Below are 20,259 nucleotides of genomic sequence, written 5' to 3'. Positions count from 1 at the left end.
CATAAGCTCTTGACAGAGATATCTGGAACTGCCTGTGAAAAGGACGTTGTCAAGTGGCTGTTCCAAACAGGTGGCGGGCACTAATCTGACATCTTAGGAACAGGGTGTTGGGGATACACACTACAGAGTGACCACAGCTAATAATCTTTGCTTCATTCTAACCATTGACTCAATTAAATCCTTAGGGTTGGAAGAACCCTACCAAAACAAAACCTTAGACAAAGAGTGCAAGACAATGATAATATGTTATCAGTATTTGCCCCGAAGGGACAATATGTCTAGTTTTTGCCCTAAGGGGGCAAATAAAGTAGCATTGACTTGAAACAAACTCGTTGGCCATTGATAATACTACACAAATAGAGCTCAAAAGGCAAGAGGTGTCATGCTATTGCCTGATTTCCGCTAACCAGAAAAGTTGAGGTAAAAGTGCAGGTAAAAGTCAACATAGAAGATTAACTTACTGTAATCATTGCAGCAACACATAACTCTTGGCCACTGAAGATCAACTTGTCTCAAAGCTCACAGTCAACCAAAAGACAAACTCAAACATACAGTGGATAGATCAGGGCACACGTAGCTGTCTCTTCAAGGTCTCTGGATTTTACATTGTGTCTGAGTGTGAGGTCATCTCGAATATCGTGCAGCACCAGAACAAAACAAAAAAAACGAGGGCAGAATGTTCAACAACCAAAGTGTAGTATAATAGCGGGGTAAGCAAGTTCATTTCAAACTGTCAGTGATCTATTACGCCTTTGAAAATGATGACGATGACATAAGAACTCTATTCTCTACCATCTGGTCCTTAGCAAATAAATACAAATCGTCACTCAAAATAACTATGATCTCCAGGCTTTGTTCCTCAAATAACCATGTGCTGCATTTCATCACAATCATCACTTTATAATGCTTTATCTTGCAAGTTATCTGCCATGTGTTGAAGACAGGTCCCATTGCAAATCTAAGAGTTCAAAACACATCTGGCCAACAGTAATCGTCCAATAGTAAGACAATAACATGATCTATGTAATTTGTTAACTGATCAATACAAACCATAGTAATTAGCCTAGAGGCACATTAGAACCTGCATGCACTTGAGGAGCAGCCAGGACCAACCACCCTGGAGCAACCATAAACAAAAGGCTTCTTCAGTTAGATGTATATGATAAGACGTTTTGTTCTCGGTAGACGAAAGGTATTTTAAGCCCAGGGCCATTACAATGGTGGCTATTATTGCCTCTAATCTGTCTGGTGACCCACATAAGACTCCAAGTCGTCTCTAGAAACTAAGACGGGATACAGAGGCTTGATGATACCGAGGCTGTGATGACTGGAGCTAGCGTTAGTTTGACTTATCCTCGTTAATTACCATCACTATTTCGACCTATATGTACTATACTGTTACAGTCAAACCCTGGTGTCTGAGTGATTAGCAGTGACTCAACGTGGGTGGTATTCAGGACAGCTTCTACCTACCTTTGCCTCACCTCGATTTAGCTACATACGAAATTACAACTTTAGCTCAAAGTTAAAGGTAGACTCAGCGATATGATGTAGATGCAGAAAGTAAACAGCACAGTGGATCAATTTCCGCAGCAACTAAGAGCGTTGAAGAGCGAGGCTCAACTTCGTCGCTGTTTTGGTCCCGTGGCTAGCACGTTGTAAAATCATGAAGCGTACCCGTGCACAGATACTGTGTGCGAGCGTCTTGCATTTCGCACATCGCAATAACCGCTGTGCTGCTCGTAGCAATGTCATTTCGCAGAGTCTACCTTTAATGATTATGGTAGTTCTAAGTATGAGATGAAGGGGTATAGTTAGGGTTTGACTTTGGCCAACCATATGTGGGTCGAGTTAACCTGTTTGGGATAGGGGGCAGCATTTTCACGTTCGGATGAACGTCATATTGCACTTCCTAAGGCTTCCACTAGATGTCAACAGTCTTTAGAACCTTGTTTGAGGCTTCTACTGTGAAGGAGGAGAGAATGAGAGCTGTTTCAACCAGATGTCTGGCAGAGTGCCATGAGCTGGTCACGCGCGTGGCCGTGAGAGCGACCTGCGTTCCATTGCATTTCTAAAGACAAAGGAATTCTCCGGTTGAAACATTATTGAAGATTTATGTTAAAAGCATCCTAAAGATTGATTCTATACATCTTTTGACATGTTTCTACGAACTGTTATATAACTTTTTGGACTTTTCGTCTGAACTTTCGCCTGGACTTGCCCGCGCCTCGTGAGTTTGGATTGTGAACTAAACGCGCTAACAAAAAGGAGGTATTTGGACATAAATGATGGACTTTATCGAACAAAACAAACATTTATTGTGGAACTGGGATTCCTGGGAGTGCATTCTGATGAAGATCATCAAAGGTTAGTGATTCATTTTATCTCTATTTCTGCTTTTTGTGACTCCTCTCTTTGGCTGGAAAATGGCTGTATGTTTTTTGTGACTAGGCTCTGACCTAACATAATCATATGGTGTGCTTTCGCTGTAAAGCCTTTTTGAAATCGGACACGATGGGTAGATTAACAAGAAGTTAAGCTTTCATTTGGTGTATTGCACTTGTGAATGTATGAAACTTAAATATTTCTAAAAAATATTTTTGAATTTCGCGCTCTGCCTTTTCAGCGGATGTTGTCGAGGGGTTCCGCTAGGGGCCGAGGTTAGAGGTGACGATCAGGACTAACTATTGGGCCAGGGGCCTGTCCTGAGAAAACTGCAAATGACCATGTAGCCTTACGCTCCGCATGGAGTAAGAGGCAAAAGTAAGCCAGAACTAACCTGTTGCTGCTGTCCTCAGGGTCGTGGAGCGTGGCCTCGATGCCGCTGTCCGTCTCCACATCCTCGTGCATCTCGGGCTGGACCAGGGCTCCTGTGTCCTCGTCGGTGAACGTCTCACACTCGCTGTAAGTGCTCTCCGAGCCCAGGTATGCACTGTCCGTCACCTCGTTTTGCTACAGGAGGGAAATAGGACATTTTTAGTTATCCTATAAGACAAAGTTAGTAATCATATAACGTCACAATTGTGGTCTAAAGTACATACATGTTTTGTTATTTAGCAAGACGCTCTTATCCAGAGGGACTTTACATAGCAATTAGGGTTAAGTGCCCTGCTAAAGGGCACAACGACAGATGTTTTACCTAGCTCCCGGATTCGAACCAACAACCTTTCATTTACTGGCTGAACGCTCTAAACCACTAGGCTACCTGCCGCCCTGGTACACAAAGAGAGTTAAGTGGTCATCATTTGAATTGAGAAATCATTAACAGGTGACTTAAAACAGCAGTATGATGTCTGATAGCTACAGTGCATTCGGAAAGTATTCAGACCCCTTGACCCCTTATCCACAATTTGTTATGTTACAGCGCTATTTTAAAATGTACTTAAAAAATGTAAATCCTCATCAATCTACACAGAATACCCCATAATGACAAAGTGAAAACAGTTTAGAAAGGTTTGCTAATTTAGAAAAAATGTAAAACTTATTTACATATGTATTCAGACCCTTTGCTATGAGACTTGAAATTGAGTTCAGCTGCATCCTGTTTTCATTGATCATCCTTGAGGTGTTTCTACAACTTGATTGGAGTCCACCTGTGGTAAATTCAATTGATTTGACAAGATTTGGGAAGGCACACACCTGTCTATATAAGGTCCCACAGTTGACAGTGCATGCCAGAGCAAAAACCAAGCCATGAGGTCGAAGGAATTGTCTGTAGAGCTCCGAGACAGGATTGTGTCGAGGCACAGATCTGGGGAAGGGTACCAAAAAATGTCTGCAGCATTGAAGGTCCCCAAGAACGCAGTGGCCTCTATCCTTCTTAAATAGAAGAAGTTTGGAACCACCAAGACTCTTCCTAGAGCTGGCTGCCCGGCCAAACTGAGCATTTGGGAGAGAAGGGCCTTGGTCAGAGAGGTGACCAAGAACCTGATGGTCACTCTGACAGAGGTCAACAGTTTCTCTGTGGAGATGGGAGAACCTTCCAGGAGGAGAAACATCTCTGCAGCGCTCCACCAATCAGGCCTTTATGGTAGAGTGTCCAGACGGAAGCCACTCCTCAGTAAAAGGCACGACAGCACACTTGAAGGTTGCCAAAAGGCCCCTAAAGGATTCTCAGACCATTAGAAACAAGATTCTCTGGTCTGATGAAACCAAGATTGAACTCTTTGGCCTAAATGCCAAGAGTCACATCTGGAGGAAACCTGGCACCATCCCTACGGTGAAGCATGGTGGTAGAAGCATCATGCTGTGGGGATGTTTTTCAGCGGCAGGGACTGGGAGACTAGTGTGGATCGAGGGAAAGATGAACGGAGCAAAGTACAGAGAGATCCTTGATGAAAACCTGGTCCAAAGCGCTCAGGACCTCAGACTGGGGCAAAGGTTCACCTTCCAACAGGACAACGACCTTAAGCACACAGCCACGACAACGCAGGAGTGGCTTCGGGACAAGTCTCTGAATGTCTTTGAGTGGCAGGGCCAGAGCCCGGACTTGAACCCAATCGAACATCTCTGGAGAGACCGGAAAATAGCTGTGCAGCGACACTCCCCATCCAACCTGACAGAGCTTGAGAGGATCTGCAGAGAAGAATGGGAGAAACTCCCCAAATACAGGTGTGCCAAGCTTGTAGCGTCATACCCAAGAAGACTCAAGGCTGTAATCGCTGCAAAAGGTGCTTCAACAAAGTACTGACTAAATGGTCTGAATACTTATGTAAATGTGATATATTCGTTTTTAATTTTTAATAAATGTGCCAAAAAATTCTACAAACCTGGTTTTGATTTGTCATTATGGGATATTGTGTGTAGATTGATGAGGAACAAACACAATTTAATCCATTTTTGAATAAGGTTGAAACCTAACAAAATGTGGAAAAAGTCAAGGGGTCTAAATTCTTTCCGAATGCACTGTACATACAGTAGCTAATGTGTGGGTGGACTGTATAAGCAAATCAACATTAAAAACACCCAGTTCAGAGCTGATGACTAGAGGCTGTACTGGATACGGTTGACTCTTAAGGCCTTTTTCCTGAGCTATAATTTTGCTGACAGCATTCATTGATATCAATTATGGCTCCAGAGGAAAGATGTTTATCTATGACGCATCCTGAGCAGATATGGAAAGAAACAAACGATGGTAATGATTAACAAGCTGTTACGTATATCATGAAACCAAGCAGAACAGATTAATTATGATCGTCGTAGATTATAGAGGCCAAATTGTGTAAATCTTGAGAGAAGTTTGTTAAAAACTTCACATCACCAATCATAGACGGTTCATCAAAGAAAACAAGCAAAGAAACAGTATTCTCATAGGAGAGCGTAGTCGCAATTCAACTGTTGCCAATGGCAGTGAAAAGCCAATTAGAGCCGCGTCCAAACAACTGATGCGGCATAAACACATTTCAGACCCAACCTGTCAGGTTTCAGATGTCCGTGCCAAGCAAAGCCTGTGTCAACACCTTGAATCAACATTGACAAACACAGAGATTTCACTTCCTAAAGCTCAAAGCACAAAAAAACATCAAAATGTTCAGATAGATACTCAATAGAACTTCATAAGACATTTAGCTATAACAAGAGCCTGCCAGGTGAGTCTCAATGAGTCCAGAGCAAGAGAGCCTTCATGGGAGAGCCTCCCATACCTGTCTGTGTTGAGTTCCAGGAGGAACCGGGCCCAGAAGGCTGTCCACCATGCCCAAAACCATGCTGTCTGCCTGGGGCTCACGGGCAGGAAGACTGGCCTGTAATGAAACCCCCCAGTAATTTCCCCTCCTAGCGCTTCCTCCTTTTCAATCTCAGAAAGCAAGAGTGTAAAACATAGAATGCCAACACCTAGTTCAGCTCCAGTGGGTTCTCAAAAGGGGTGGAGTCTGGAGACTGAAAGAGTCCGAAGGGTTGGGGAAGGCAAGGGTACAGCCCGTACTGCCACTACCACCCCAACTACCCCTCTCATGGAATTTGATGATCAAAATTTCGTATGAAAGAAAGGGAGCAATGTCCCTTTAACTTTTTCTACTTCAATGTCTCTAGTTCCTGGACCAATGTGACAGGGTGAATCATTAAGCCACCGCCTGTTCTACCCGTCTTTACAGGCTTGTATGATTGGATGAAGAGGGCCATATAAACTGTACGTGCATAGCCATAAACTGACTAGTTGTTTACTTTAAAGGCCCAGTGCAGTAAAACATTTGATTTTCATGTGTTTTATATATATATTTCCAAACTATGAGGTTGGATACTGTGAAAATTATAATAATACCCTCAGAGTAAGAGCTGTTTGAAAAGACTGTCGGAAACGTCAGCCTGTTTTGGTGGGACGGAATTTTGGCCGTAAATTAGTTAATAGAACAATTAGAGAGAGAGTTCCAAACCTCTCTGTCAATAACAGCTAGTTTTTACTTTTCCTCTACCCATTCAGACCACTCCCAGACAGTCTTAGCAAAATTCTTGCTTGAGAAATGTCTCTTTGCTAAAAAGCTTATTTTTTTGGACCATTTTAATTAAAAACAAATCACAGTAAGGTACTAAATTGTTAACACAGAAATGATTTGATACTGAGATAAAAACGGCTGCATTGGACCTTTAAGGAGGCAAAACCAGCAAGTTGTAAGCCCAGAGATCGAGCCATTGGAGGAGGGGTCCGGATTGGCTGTGTTAATGCATCTTTTCCTTATAAGAAGAGGTTAGGCCACAATGGCTAAGTATTGACAGGGAGAGATACTCTCACAATAACAAGGTGTAACAACACACTGGTTGGGTGTTTTTGGGGACGTAAACAAGCCGGCTGAGAGCGGGAAGGTCAAGGAAGAGGAAAAGTAGGAGGAGGAGGGTGGAGTGTTTGGTTTTCTCATGGCAAGCAGGCCCTCCGCCCAGCTACCTCACCTCTCCTGTTTTGAGAGCAAACAGGGTTAGAACAGTGTGGCCATTGAGTGAGGAACCTTACTGCCAGGACCCCAGGGGAAAAACAACGAGTTCAGGGACATAGGTGTGGCGTCGACATTAAAAGCACCAACCACCAACTCTCCCCAAACTCCGTCCAATACAGCTACCGCTATTTCTTAGGGCAGGACATTTGTTAGAAATGTATACTGTAGTGATACAGCAGGTAATGTTTAATTCAATGTCATGGAGAGGACACCCAACACTGATTTTAAGCAAACCGTTTCTGCAACTATCTTCACTGTGTTTTTGGAGGTGTGTGCAATAACTAAAGGCTAGTACTTGTAATTTTCCTGTCCCATGTGGCTCAGTTGGTAGAGCATGGTGCTTGCAACATCAGGGTTGTAGGTTCGATTCCCACAGGGGACTAAAATATACTCAAACCAGATAGGTATTATTGGAGGGCTAATACAAATGAAAGTCCATTGAAAAATGGTGTTGGACTTGATTCAACCTGTCAAGTAAACGCTAAGGTTTAAGTGCTAGGTTAGAGCCAAAGCTTGCCTGGCCAGACCACTGCTGTATATTATACTGAGATGACAGACTGCACTAATTAGCCATACCAATGGGGGGCGCTGAAACTACACAGTATAGAGTGCACTTATACTACAGTGTTGGAAGCAAACTGACTGAATAATATTCCGCCTATTTATTGCCCACCTCCCTACTCTTCTACATTTGCACACACTGTACATAGGTTTTTCTATTGTGTTATTGACTGTATGTTTGTTTATGTGTAACTCTGTGTTGTTGTTTTTGTCGCACTGCTTTGCTTTATCTTGGCCAGGTCGCAGTTGTAAATGAGAACTTGTTCTCAACTGGCCTACCTGGTTAAATAAAGGTTAAATACATTTTTTTTTTTTTTTTTTTTAAACCAGTCTTAAGAAAAGGTCTAATCTTCATATTCGTCATCTCCAGCACCACCCCAATGTCAACCTATGTGAAAATGGCGCGTTTATGTTTCGTAGTAAAAAAGATAGAAAAAGATAAGTATTTCCAATGACATCAACAACCAATTAGTAGGCAACGCCTACTCACAACTGGTCAAAATCACACGATGCCCACCGATGTCATTGGAAACACTTATCTTCCACTATATTTTTTACTACAAACATAGAAACCCACCATTTTCACCATGTTGATGTTGGGGTGGTGCTGGTGAGGATGAATATGAAGTAGAACATTTTTGAATATACAAGTCCACGCACAAGAGGAGCCAGGAATTTCAGATATGTCCACCGCAGCTGAAAAAAACATAACAGCATGCGTGCGAAAAGTACGACCAGACTCCAACCATTCAATATTTAGTCAAAAGAAAAATACGACGTGAAAATTCAGCCGGATGTCATTCGATGGGTCCCAAACCGTAGTGTTCAGCATGCGGAATAATCACAGTCGGGTAATGATAGCTTTTCTGGCCACTTGCTGAAAATACTGTGGGATGTGTGAGTGCACAGAGACTTCAGCCTGGGAGCTGTATGCAAAGGGACAATGGGAACAGCACAACCGGACCACACAAGACCATAATAAATTACAATGGACCGTCACAGTGGTGTACTATGCTATACAGGACTGCTCATTCACCACCCTGGCCCATATTATGCTGCTTTATGTTGGGGGTTCATATACTGTGGTGCAGTCAGTCACACTGCTTTCCTGATGTACTTAAGTTTGTGTGAGTGGTCATATTGCTGGTAGTAACTGTCACCAAGAACTGTGATGACTATATCCAATGACATCACCCACCTCATCGTACTCCTCTGAGCAGCCCACGGCTCCGTCCCCTGGGCTGAAGTGCACATCGTAGAGCTGGGGCTCTGTCCCTGCAGACAGAGACAGGACAAGGTCAACACACGCAGGCCAATAACACACAGCAAACACATACAGAACAAAGTCAACACAATGCTATGGTAAACACAGAGCCAATATGCCAACGGAAACATGACAGAACAGCGCCACTACACAGGTGTAATACAGTAAACAGAGAAAATACTGTAGGGTCAACTCTGAGAGTTAAAGATTTAACTACACGTTACAGAATGAATAATAGGCTGCACTGTATAAGTCAAGCAAATCAAAAAAGGATTTCAGCTTTTTTATTAAAAGTGCAAACCTTGAAAGTATACAGAAGGGGGGGGACTAAATGTCTGAAACAAAGTCAAATGTGCTCTGGTCAACTACAGTGCTTCTTTTACCGTACATGTCTTCGCTGCCCTATTTAGAAAAATAGTCTTTATGCTTGGAGTAACAATCAACATTATGTAACAGTCACATTTCAAGGGCTGCCGTGTACACAGTGTGAGTGTGTGAAGTGTGCGTCAGCTAAATCAACCAATAAAAAGAACACGAAATGACCCCTATCAAATTCAGATTTAGAGACTCCAATGAAAGCACCTGCAGATAAGTGCTGTGAAACCCGAGACCAACCAATCGGGAGTGGACAGTAGGGTGTCGGGCCAGACTCCCAGCAGCCACTGGGGCAGGCTCCTGTATCTAGTTAACAAAGCTCTGAATAACACCCTGCTGCTGAGCTAAGAACACAAACAGTGCTCTTGACAGCAGCGGTCGATGGACCACATGCAGGTTGTACCTTGGTCTTATGTAACAGCCGCTGCTGTTCAGGACTGATACAAATGACTGGCAAGTTAAGTAGAACATAAAGTCTCATTTTGTGTTGGGAGGAGGTTCGCTTGAGAGGGTTGCCTGTCCCTCTGTATAAGGCGGCAGAGCGCTGGCACCGACTCAAAAAGGGTCACAATGGACAGAGACACATTGTATTTTCCAAGAGTTGACAGACTTTATTCAACTTGTCTCCCTGTGCTACACTGGCTTAGCTATACCAGACATACCATAGACACCACGGGGGGTAAGGTATTTCCACTGCCAACAGGCTTTCTTTATTAAAAACACATCCAGCCAGTAACCGACAGAGAAATGACAAGGAGAAACCAAGTTAAAATTAAAATAATTAAACATTCTAAATGAACTGGGATTCCAGTTGGAGCTGGAATAGCAGGTTTTCTGATGTGACTCCAGAGAAACGAGGTGGGGGTGACCAGTGCAGAACACTTGTAGCCCTGAGCTAGGTTAGCTATACAGACAGATGGACTGGAATTCTGACAACCAAGTGTGAGAGGCCTGGGAAGTTAAGGGTGACTCTTTCTCCTGTCCTTTGTGAGGTCTCATGAAACGGATAAGGAGCTGGCATGAGAAGAAAGACAGAGAGACGATCAGAAACGAGTGGGGGGGGGAAGAGAGAGAGGAGAGACACTGAATTATTCAGGCGAATAGGACTCAGCCCAGTCCCTCTCCCTCCCTCCTTCATTCTCTAACTGAAACCTGGCCTTGCAGAAGTCCATGTGCCTCGTGTCTCATGCTTTCCAGAATATTACTTATTAACGGTCCGGGTAACTGGAGCGTTTGTAACCCAGAAAGCACAGGGAAAAACTCCAACACAGACCAACAGCAAAGCAAAGAGCTGTGCTGACAGCCAGGGCAACAACACTGTTGCAGCACGCTAACACAGCTAGTGTGTGATGTCAACACTGTCTCAGTATGATGATGTCAGCATAGCCCAAGGGTGACATTCATTACCATAATGATGGCAATATTGTGACTCATAACAGGATTGCAGTGGAATATTTGTTTTTTTATTCCACCGGTTTCGTTTGCAGCAATCTATGATTTTCATGGGTGGGCTGAAAAATTGACATTGTGTAAACAAGCAGTCTACGGCCTACACATACTTTTCAGGACACATCTCTCACCCGTCCTTGAAGTGGATTAGAGAAACCTGACGACTCAGTAGTCAGGCACATGATACATTGCTTCCATTGTTTAGAAAAGGAAAGTTTATAGTAGGCTAGGCCTTTGTATACTTTCCCACTTTTTCTCAACTCATGAAATGAGCTGAGGAGGAAAATGTTCCGTGAAAGAAAAACAATGTGATTTGAGTGCAGTCTGAATGAAATTGGGTCACTGTTTTTTTTTCTCCTCCTCGAAACCTTTCACCTTAGCTAAATGTGAGCATATGAACAATGGCCGCTGCCATCAGGAAGAAGCTGGGATAGATAAAGCCTGATAGGACCGACATATGCTACTGGTCAATGGAGGCCCTGCTCTTAAAACTGAACAGCTCTCCATATTGGTAGAAGTAGCAAACTTAATGAAATGATAGCAATTGCAAATAGACTCCAATACATCATCATTTGAACTATCTAGTGGATAGCGATACCAACTGATTGATAAAAGATGCCCCATTTTGTCCGATTTTCTTGGCATGTCAGTGAGAGCACATAGGCCTCATTTTCGAGCTTTCAAAGGCGTTTCCAAATAAAAGCCCAAGCTATGATGGCAGTCGTGGTCATCACAGCTTTGTAAGGAAGATCCTCTGACTCACCTCCATTGCTGATGGCCGAGATTCCTCGATGGAAGTCCTCGAAGCTGATCACCCCCAGCCCACTTGGGTCCAGGAACTTGGTCAGATCCTTCACCTGTAATAAAGAGACAGCCATGATGGACCTTTCAAACACACTTAGACACAGCAATCAAAAAGCTCACTTCACCATATAATCAAATCAGCTGTGTTGCCCCGAGTGCTTTGTGAATAAATCAGATTGCATTCTGTCCAAATTAACGTGATGTACGGGCAATGCTTACACGTGGTAAAAATTTGCGAATAGAATTAAGGAACAGGGGAATGCATTCAAATTGAAAGGCTGTAGCTTTGTGAACACTAAGGACATTAAAACAAATGGACTATCTAAAATTACTGATTTCATTGAGCTCGGTCACGTAATGGAAATTTGTCAGGGACGGCAAAAACATCATTGAAAATCGGCAAAATGACTGAACTGTCTCACTGAGCCTTCTGTGGTTAGGCTCCTTCAACTGTTATGTTTCTTTTCAAGACAAGACAATAAGAACCAATAAAAAAGTGCTCTGACCTCCACAGAATCATACGTTTCCGCACACGTAGACATATTTCTGATTTCATAACTCTTTCATAAAAGGTACACGGGAATGCGCTTCAATTTTACAGGACTGCAGTGTCCTCAGACAAGGTGAGCTTATGGGTTGAGCTCCAAGTGTCTCACCTCCCTCAACACAAGCCCAACACGTCTCTATAAGCCTACTCAAACCAAAAGACACACACACACACACACACACACACACACACACACACACACACACACACACACACACACACACACACACACACACACACACACGCATGCACACACTCTCTCTCTCTCTCTCTCTCTCTCTCACACACAACGCAAAACCTTGCTACCACTTGCATTTTACAACTTAAATAAAGATTTCTATACACAAAGAGACAGAGTGCACTTAACCTGGCACTCAAATGACAAGATACAATCAGTTACGTGATGTCCCTGTATCCATTCCCCGGGTAACCTGGCAACAAGAGGTGGTATCCAAGGAGATAGGCCTACTAGTGTTTGTGCGCTTTACACCCTAATGTATAAGATCTAGACCGAACAGCCAACATAAACATTGTTGTGGAGCTGAAATATGGAATGGGGGAATATGGAATGCACTTTATTGTTTTGTTTTCCTAAAGGTGAACTGCACTCACTGATTCCGCATGTGTTTCTTCCGGTGCTCATTAAAAAATTCAGCGGCCATTACTGAAGCCCAAACGAGTCGTTGTCTTTGGGGTGTGGCTTAATGTGGGTGTATCTTGGGTGTGTCCTTGCCATTCAAATCACAACAAACAAACAAGGGCAGTAGTGAGTAACTCAATGACAGCAAGGTAAGCTAAGCTAGCTTTGCTAAGGAGAGAAGTTGATGTTGAAGACTTCTCCCCTCCTGACAGACTCGCCATCTCAAGAAGATCTGCTGATTCAGTTCTAGGTGTAGGCTAAAGCCTGCGCTGACCTTATGTTTAGCTAACCTGGCAGCAGCAGCAAATAGCAATATTTATCTGTCAAATCCCAATTATATCAACATAGCAAGAAGTACCAGTGTCTGGAATGTGTTTCATGAGACACTCATTCGACAACACCTTGCTACTAGAGTAGCTTGCAACTTTAAGTTTTATCACGTCATCTAAAGACATGTTACCGTGGAAATGATAACAACTGCGAGTTGAATTCCCAGTCTTCAGTCAGCTCAGCTGTCAACACAAATTTCTATTAACACAAAAAAATATGGTTTTAAGTGAGAAAAAGGCATTGGTCTGAAAAATAAAGGATATTCACATGAGTACCACAGTACCACTTATGTCATGCAATAAAAATGCAAATTAATTACTTGAAAATCATACAAATGTGATTTTCTGGATTTTTGTTTTAGATTCCGTCTCTCACAGTTGAAGTGTACCTATGATAAAAATTACAGACCTCTACATGCTTTGTAAGTAGGAAAACCTGCAAAATCGACAGTGTATCAAATACTTCTTCTCCCCACTGTTTGTAACTTTTTACTCCTGAACATATTTAGGCTTGCCATAAAGGAGTTTAATACATTTCAGCTTTTAATTTTGTATTCATTTATAAACATTTCAAAAAGCAAAATTCTACTTTGACATTTTGGGGTATTGTGTGTAGATCGGTGGCAAAAATAAAAGATCCCAGAAATATTCTATACCCACAAAAAGCTTATCTCTCTCAAATGTTGTGCACAAATTTGTTTACATCCCTGTTAGTGAGCATTTATCTTTAGCCAAGAGAATCCATCCACTTGACAGGTGTGGCGTATCAAGAAGCTGATTAAACAGCATGATCCTTACACAGGTGCACCTTGTGCTGGGTACAGTAAAAGGCCACTCTTAAATGTGACCCGTTTCAATAAACTAGGCGTATGTTGTGGGTCACTACTTCACAGGAGAGCCGTGTGAATGTAAAGTTTTTTAAATATATTTTTTTAAACACGTGAACTTTCATGTGCCTTAATAACAAACTTGTATGCCTGTAAATACGAATAAAATTGTTAAATTACAAGCCCAGTTGGTTAAGTCACAGAAAAAGACAGCAACCTTCTCGCTAGCCATGATTGGCTAAGATAATGAGTGGGCTGGACATGCCGAGAGATGAGTTTGGATTGGTCTGCCATATAGCACGCTTCTGTCTATTTGATCTGGTCAGAATGTGGAGGTAATCCTGTCTAACGCGGCGTAACCATTTCGCTGTACCGTTTACAACTTCTGTAGAGACCCATCCACTTAGCAAGATGTGGCTGGGGGTTATTGCATTTTCACGACCCAGTGTGTCTGGGTAAGCGTCATCTAATATTTATAAAATATTTTTATCTGAACACTTTCTGTTTACCTGGATTTTTTCCTTACTGTAGGCTACTAATTTTACCACTTTTAGTCTTAATCTTTACTACTGTACTCACTGTTTAGCACATGACCTCACATGTGAATCCTTAAAGAGATGGGTGGGACTGGCTTAAGAGGGTGTGAACAATGCAGAATGGGTGTAGACAAAGGAGAGCTCTCCAGTAGGTACCAAAACATTCAACGGCCGTTTTCTCAAAAGTCGAGTTTACAAGTTTATCAACTTTCAAAGCAGAATTACTTTCCAATTGTTCCTCAAATGCAGTGTATGATATACCATTTTGTAGCTCTGTCTCTGCTTTTATCTAATGTAAAAATCACCATTTCAAATTTTTCCACAGAAGACGAAACCAAGGCGGTCGGTCACAAAGGTGCAATTTTGTCACACACCACAATGCCCCAGATGTCTTAAGTCGAGGGAGCACACGCAATTGGCGTGCTGACTGGAGGAATGTCCAACAGAGCTGTTGCCAGAGAATTTAATGTTCATTTCTCTACCATAAGCCACCTCCAATGTTGTTTTAGAAAATTTGGCAGTACGTCCGACCGGCCGCACAACCACAGACCATGTGTAACCACACAAGCCCAGGACCTCCATTTCCGGCTTCTTCACCTGCAGGATCATCTGACACCAGCCAACCGGACAGCTGATGAAACTGAGGAGTATTTCTGTCTGTAATAAAGCCCTTTTGTGGGGAAAACTAATTCTGATTGGCTGGGCCTGGCTCCTCAGTGGGTGGGCCTTTGTCCTCCCAGGCCCACCCATGGCTGTGCCTCTTCCCAGTCATGTGAAATCCATAGATTAGGGCCTAAATAATTTATTTAAATGAACAGAGGGGTGCTGTTTCGTTTGCTTGGAGACTTTCTCCGGTGAGAATAATTTTTTTGCCAGAAACGCTGTGGAACATCCAGGTGCTCTTTTGCAAACATCAGATGTGCAGCAATGTTTTTTTTGGACAGCAGTGGCTTCTCACGTGTTGTTCTCCCATGAACATCATTCTTGTTTAGTGTTTTACATATCGTAGACTCATCAGAGATGTTAGCATGTAAGTCTTTAGCTGACACTCTAGGATTCTTCTTAGCCTCATTGAGCATTCTACACTGTGCTCTTGCAGTCATCTTTGCAGGACGGCCACTCCTAGGGAGAGTAGCAACAGTGCTGAACTTTCTCCATTTATAGACAATGTGTCTTACCGTGGACTGATGAACATCAAGGCTTTTAGAGATACTTTTGTAATCCTTTCCAGTCAACAATTCATAATCTTAGGTCTTCTGATATCTATTTTGTTCGAGGCATGGTTCAGATCAGGCAATGCTTCTTGTGGATTGCAAACTCACATTTTGTGAGTATTTTTTATAGGGCAGGGCAGTTCTAACCAACATCTCCAGTCTCATCACATTGATTGGACTCCAGGTTAGTTGACTCCTGAATCCAATTAGCTTTTGGAAAAGTCATTAGCCTAGGGATTCATATACTTTTTCCAAGCTACACTGTGAATGTTTAAATTATGTATTCAATACAGACAAGAAAAATACAATAATTTGTGTGTTATTAGTTTAAGCACACTGTATTTGTCTATTGTTGTGACTAAGATGAAGATTAGATCAAATGTTATGACTCATTTATGCAGAAATCCAGGTAATTCCAAAGGGTTCACATACTTTTCCTTGCCACTGTACATACATTATTGACTGCTTAGTGTTTTGCACTAGCAGAGGGTCTGTGCTACTTCTTCCACTCATGCAGCAAACAAGATTTGCTTAGAATTTCATGGCATTATTTTATAGTATGAAGAATACAATTGAACATAGCTGAATAAAATAGAAGGGATATTTTCTCCAAATGATTTGGGGGAGTGCGCTCTGTGTTGAGCGGTTAACAAAGAAACATGTCCTCCTATATATGCTTAATTTAGAGTTATGTAACTTTAGATGTGATACAAATGTTGGGCTGTATGTTTTGATGCGACTCTAATGATGATTTGAAAAAGTCGCATGAAAAAGTCTCTTTTTGCGCAGGCTATACACACTTCATCAGTCTCTCATTCACAATTTGACAAGCATTTCATAATGCCTCAAATTTCCACCTGCATCCCATTTGTGTGGCTGTAATGCCCCCTAAAATACATGCATTTGTGGCCAGTGGCCATTGTGCCCTTGGGCTGAATATAATAATTATAATTACCGTCTCCTGGCTGTGTGCCGAAGCACCTCTCACTCACATGGCTCTCTGTCAAGTGATCGGGTCTTTCTCACAGGCTACAAGTGAAGGCAGACTGACTTCATGATCAACATGATCCTATTTACACTTTGTAATGTTTCTGACTCATATTGATACCACATTTATAACCAGAGAAGTTGGTTCTAGGAGGCAGTTCTCTTTTAACCTCTAATTCCTCCCAAACCCGGATCCGGGAGCACCCCCATCAGTAAAAAAGCTGACTAGCATAGCCTAGCATAGCGTCACAAGTAAATACTAGCATCTAAATATCATTAAATCACAAGTCCAAGACACCAGATGAAAGATACACATCTTGTGAATCCAGCCATCATTTCTGATTTTTAAAATGTTTTACAGGGAAGACACAATATGTAAATCTATTAGCTAACCACGTTAGCAAAAGACACCACTTTTTTTACTCCACCATTTTTTTACTGCATCAGTAGCTATCACAAATTCGACCAAATAAAGATATAAATAGCCACTAACCAAGAAACAACTTCATCAGATGACAGTCTGATAACATATTTATTGTATAGCATATGTTTTGTTAGAAAAATTTGCATATTTCAGGTATAAATCATAGTTTACCATTGCAGCCACCATCACAACTCTCACCAAAGCGACTAGAATAACTACAGAGAGCAACGTGAATTACCTAAATACTCATCATAAAACATTTCTGAAAAATACACAGCGTACAGCAAATGAAAGACACACATCTTGTGAATCCAGCCAATATTTCAGATTTGTTAAGTGTTTTACAGCGAAAACACAATATAGCATTATATTAGCTTACCACAATAGCAAACCACACAACAGCATTGATTCAAGCCAAAAATAGCGATAACGTATAACCCAGCAAAAGATATTAATTTTTTCACTGACCTGCTTAGAATTCTTCAGACGACAGTCCTATAACATCATATTACACAATACATATAGAGTTTGTTCGAAAATGTGCATATTTAGCGGCACAAATCGTGGTTATACAATGAGAAAAGTAGCCAAGCTGCAAAGAAAATGTCAGGAGAAATCTTGGGAAAGGCACCTATTCTAATCGATAACTAATCATAAACTTGACTAAAAAATACAGGTTGGACAGCAAATGAAAGATAAATTAGTTCTTAATGCAATCGCTGTGTTAGATTTTTAAAATTAACGTTACTGCGCATACAGTGTGCGCTAAAGCGAGACCGCACCGAAATTCATGGCGGAATTATTGTTTAACATTTGTCAACATAAATACGAATTAACAGCATAAAGACTTCTTACTATTTGACGAGCTTCCATCAGAATCTTGGGCAAGGTGTCCTTTCTCCAGAACAATCGTCTTTTGGTTGAAAGATGTCCTCTTCTCCTGTAGAAATAGCAGCTAACGCTAGCTATGTGCCGGAAAGGTGTCCAACTCGTGATAGCGCGTCACAAAGAAATTCCAGAAAATCGCAATAAACTGATATAAACTGCTATAAGTCGGTTTAAATTAACTACCTTATGAAGTTAAGACAAAAATCAAATTAAATCAGAGCCGGAGATATAGAACTGCTAAAACGAAAGCTTTTCAGGACGCCATTGTGATGTCCCTCCTGCGCCAGGCGCCCCGTTGAAAAGGTCGGACCTTCCGTTCCACGGGCTTTTATAGTGCCCCAGATGGTGCAATCCACTCCATTCAAATTCTCACCGATTACTGACATCTAGAGGAAGGCGTATGCAGTGCATGTAGCCCCATAGCTTACATGGGAATTTATAAACTGACCCTAAAACAGAGACCTCGATTTCAGAAATCTCACTCCTTGACAGGAAGTGTGCTGCAGAATGAGTTCTGTTTCACTCAGAGAAATAATTCAAACGGTTTTAGAAACTAGAGTGTTTTCTATCCAATAGTAATAATAATATGCATATTGTACGAGCAAGAATTGAGTACGAGGCAGTTTAATTTGGGAACGAATTTTTACAAAGTCGAAATGGCGCCCCCCTATTGACAAGATTAATAGGCTCCGAAAAATAATATCACTCCTAGTTGTGACCCAATTTCTCTAAAGTTTTAGATACTGCATTTGTATGTTGCAATTACACATCCCATACTCATTATGCTGTCATTCCATGCATGTATCATTTACAATTAGCTGGGAGGTTACGGAAGTTTGTGGGCAAAACACAAGCAGAGGCCTTGGGAAAACATTCAACATCAACATGAGAGTAAACCGAGACAATAGATGACATAGTACCACAATAGATAACATAGTACCACAAGTACAAATCTGACTGGGTTTAACATGGCCATTCAACAGAGGCTTTAACTTTTTGAATAGACTTTCCTGTTTGGCACTTTTGTATCAGTTACACACACCCAAACAGTCGATCTGCTTAGCAAACATAAGCTACATCTAGAGAGGGAGCAGCTGAAACTCTTAGCAAACTGTGGATTGACTTGAGAACTACAGCCCTCAAGGTGATAGACCGATTCACTTTACCTGCTTGAATATTAAAGAGATTTTCCAGTACTTTTGTATACTTTTTAGCCAGCAATTATGAGAGTAGCGTTCACGAGCCACATGCAGATATGTGCACCACGTCATTGCGCTCTCACGCTCTGCTGTGTGTGCATCTTGCTAGCTGTAACTCATTGGCTGGAACTCAAATTGCTAGGGGGCTGGCCCAGGTGGGGTAAAACGGCACTGAACAACTTCCAGTAAACAGTTGCTTTCAAATCAGGGATTTCATGGCTAATTGAGGTAAAACAGTAATTCTGCTCATAGATTATGCATGTACGAACTACACATTGACACATCCAGCCCAAAGCGGGAGGGTTAAAAAAAATACTTACTAGTTGCCAAAGTTCCAGAGCATGTCTTTAAACACAACTGAAGTTTTAAAGGCAAGATCAGACTTGTTTGCCTTATTGGTGGTTTATCACTGAAATGTTGATATAAGATTTCAGGTTAAATTTGATAGCCAAGCGCTCGCTGCTATGCAAATCTTTCATAAATTAGGTTGGTCAGGAAGTGGATGGCGGTGAATAGATGGGTCGTTTAAAGCGGTTGGAAGTTTATAAACAGCAGTAAATGAGATGGAGATTGACATTTGAGAGGTGAGAGTGAGTGGGTGTCTCCCTGCACTTGAGCTTTCGATCCTCCTCAGAACAGGCCACAGACAACCGGAGCGCAGTGTCACCACAGCACAGGAAACACCTCTCTTCACACCTCCAGTTAGAGAATAGGTGAGACCAGCACATGTAGGTGGGGGTTTCACTACTGTCAGTGCTGTGCTTTTGTAGTTCTGACAGCAAAAAAGGCAGGGAAGAAAGATCCCACCATATGTACAGTAGCCCAAAGAGAACGGCCCTGAGGGGACAGTCTGGGGAAAGCACTAGTCATAATACCTCATGGGCTAAAACGGGCATGTCCTTCCATTTACATGGCAGTGAGAGCCTGGATGGATGGTGGTTTTTCTGGGTTTCCTCTATTTGTGTCTAATCAGTGCTCCACACAGACCACAGTTGTGCAGTAAGACGCAGTAACATGCCGGGAGTGAGATGCTTATTCCGATGGGGGGGGTTTCATAACAGCTTGTCTTCAACGGAGTATTACTGTGCTGAATAACTATTACTGACACTTCACTAGCAATAGCCTAGATGGATAGGGAGATTGAGCTAATGGGAGATTCTCTATGTGAACAACAATGGAACACACACACACAGACAGGATGGGGGTTTGGGACAGGGCATCGGACATTCCGCTGAGGATTAGTGGGAATGTATATAAAAGCAGGACAGGGGAGGCTGACTGGCTGGCTG

General features: G+C 42.1%; 1 protein-coding gene across 2 annotated transcripts in view; it reads right to left on the bottom strand.

Annotated features, from left to right (window-relative positions):
* LOC120046263 (rab11 family-interacting protein 3-like) overlaps positions 1–20,259 on the bottom strand; it is a 45,213-nt gene that overhangs the window by 15,870 nt on the left and 9,084 nt on the right. The window contains exons 2-4 of one of the 2 annotated variants that reach the window (XM_038991343.1): positions 11,339–11,432; positions 8,686–8,762; positions 2,780–2,952 (exon numbers count right to left, since the gene is read on the bottom strand). In XM_038991343.1, the coding sequence (XP_038847271.1) occupies positions 2,780–2,952; positions 8,686–8,762; positions 11,339–11,432 (344 nt within the window). Of the gene's footprint in view, positions 1–2,779; positions 2,953–5,642; positions 5,931–8,685; positions 8,763–11,338; positions 11,433–20,259 lie in introns of those variants that run through there. The other variant, XM_038991344.1, reaches the window with a different exon arrangement.

The sequence above is a fragment of the Salvelinus namaycush genome, chromosome 4 (assembly GCF_016432855.1).
Source record: "Salvelinus namaycush isolate Seneca chromosome 4, SaNama_1.0, whole genome shotgun sequence".
NCBI lineage: Eukaryota > Metazoa > Chordata > Actinopteri > Salmoniformes > Salmonidae > Salvelinus > Salvelinus namaycush.
This window is presented reverse-complemented; position numbering and strand designations above follow the sequence as displayed.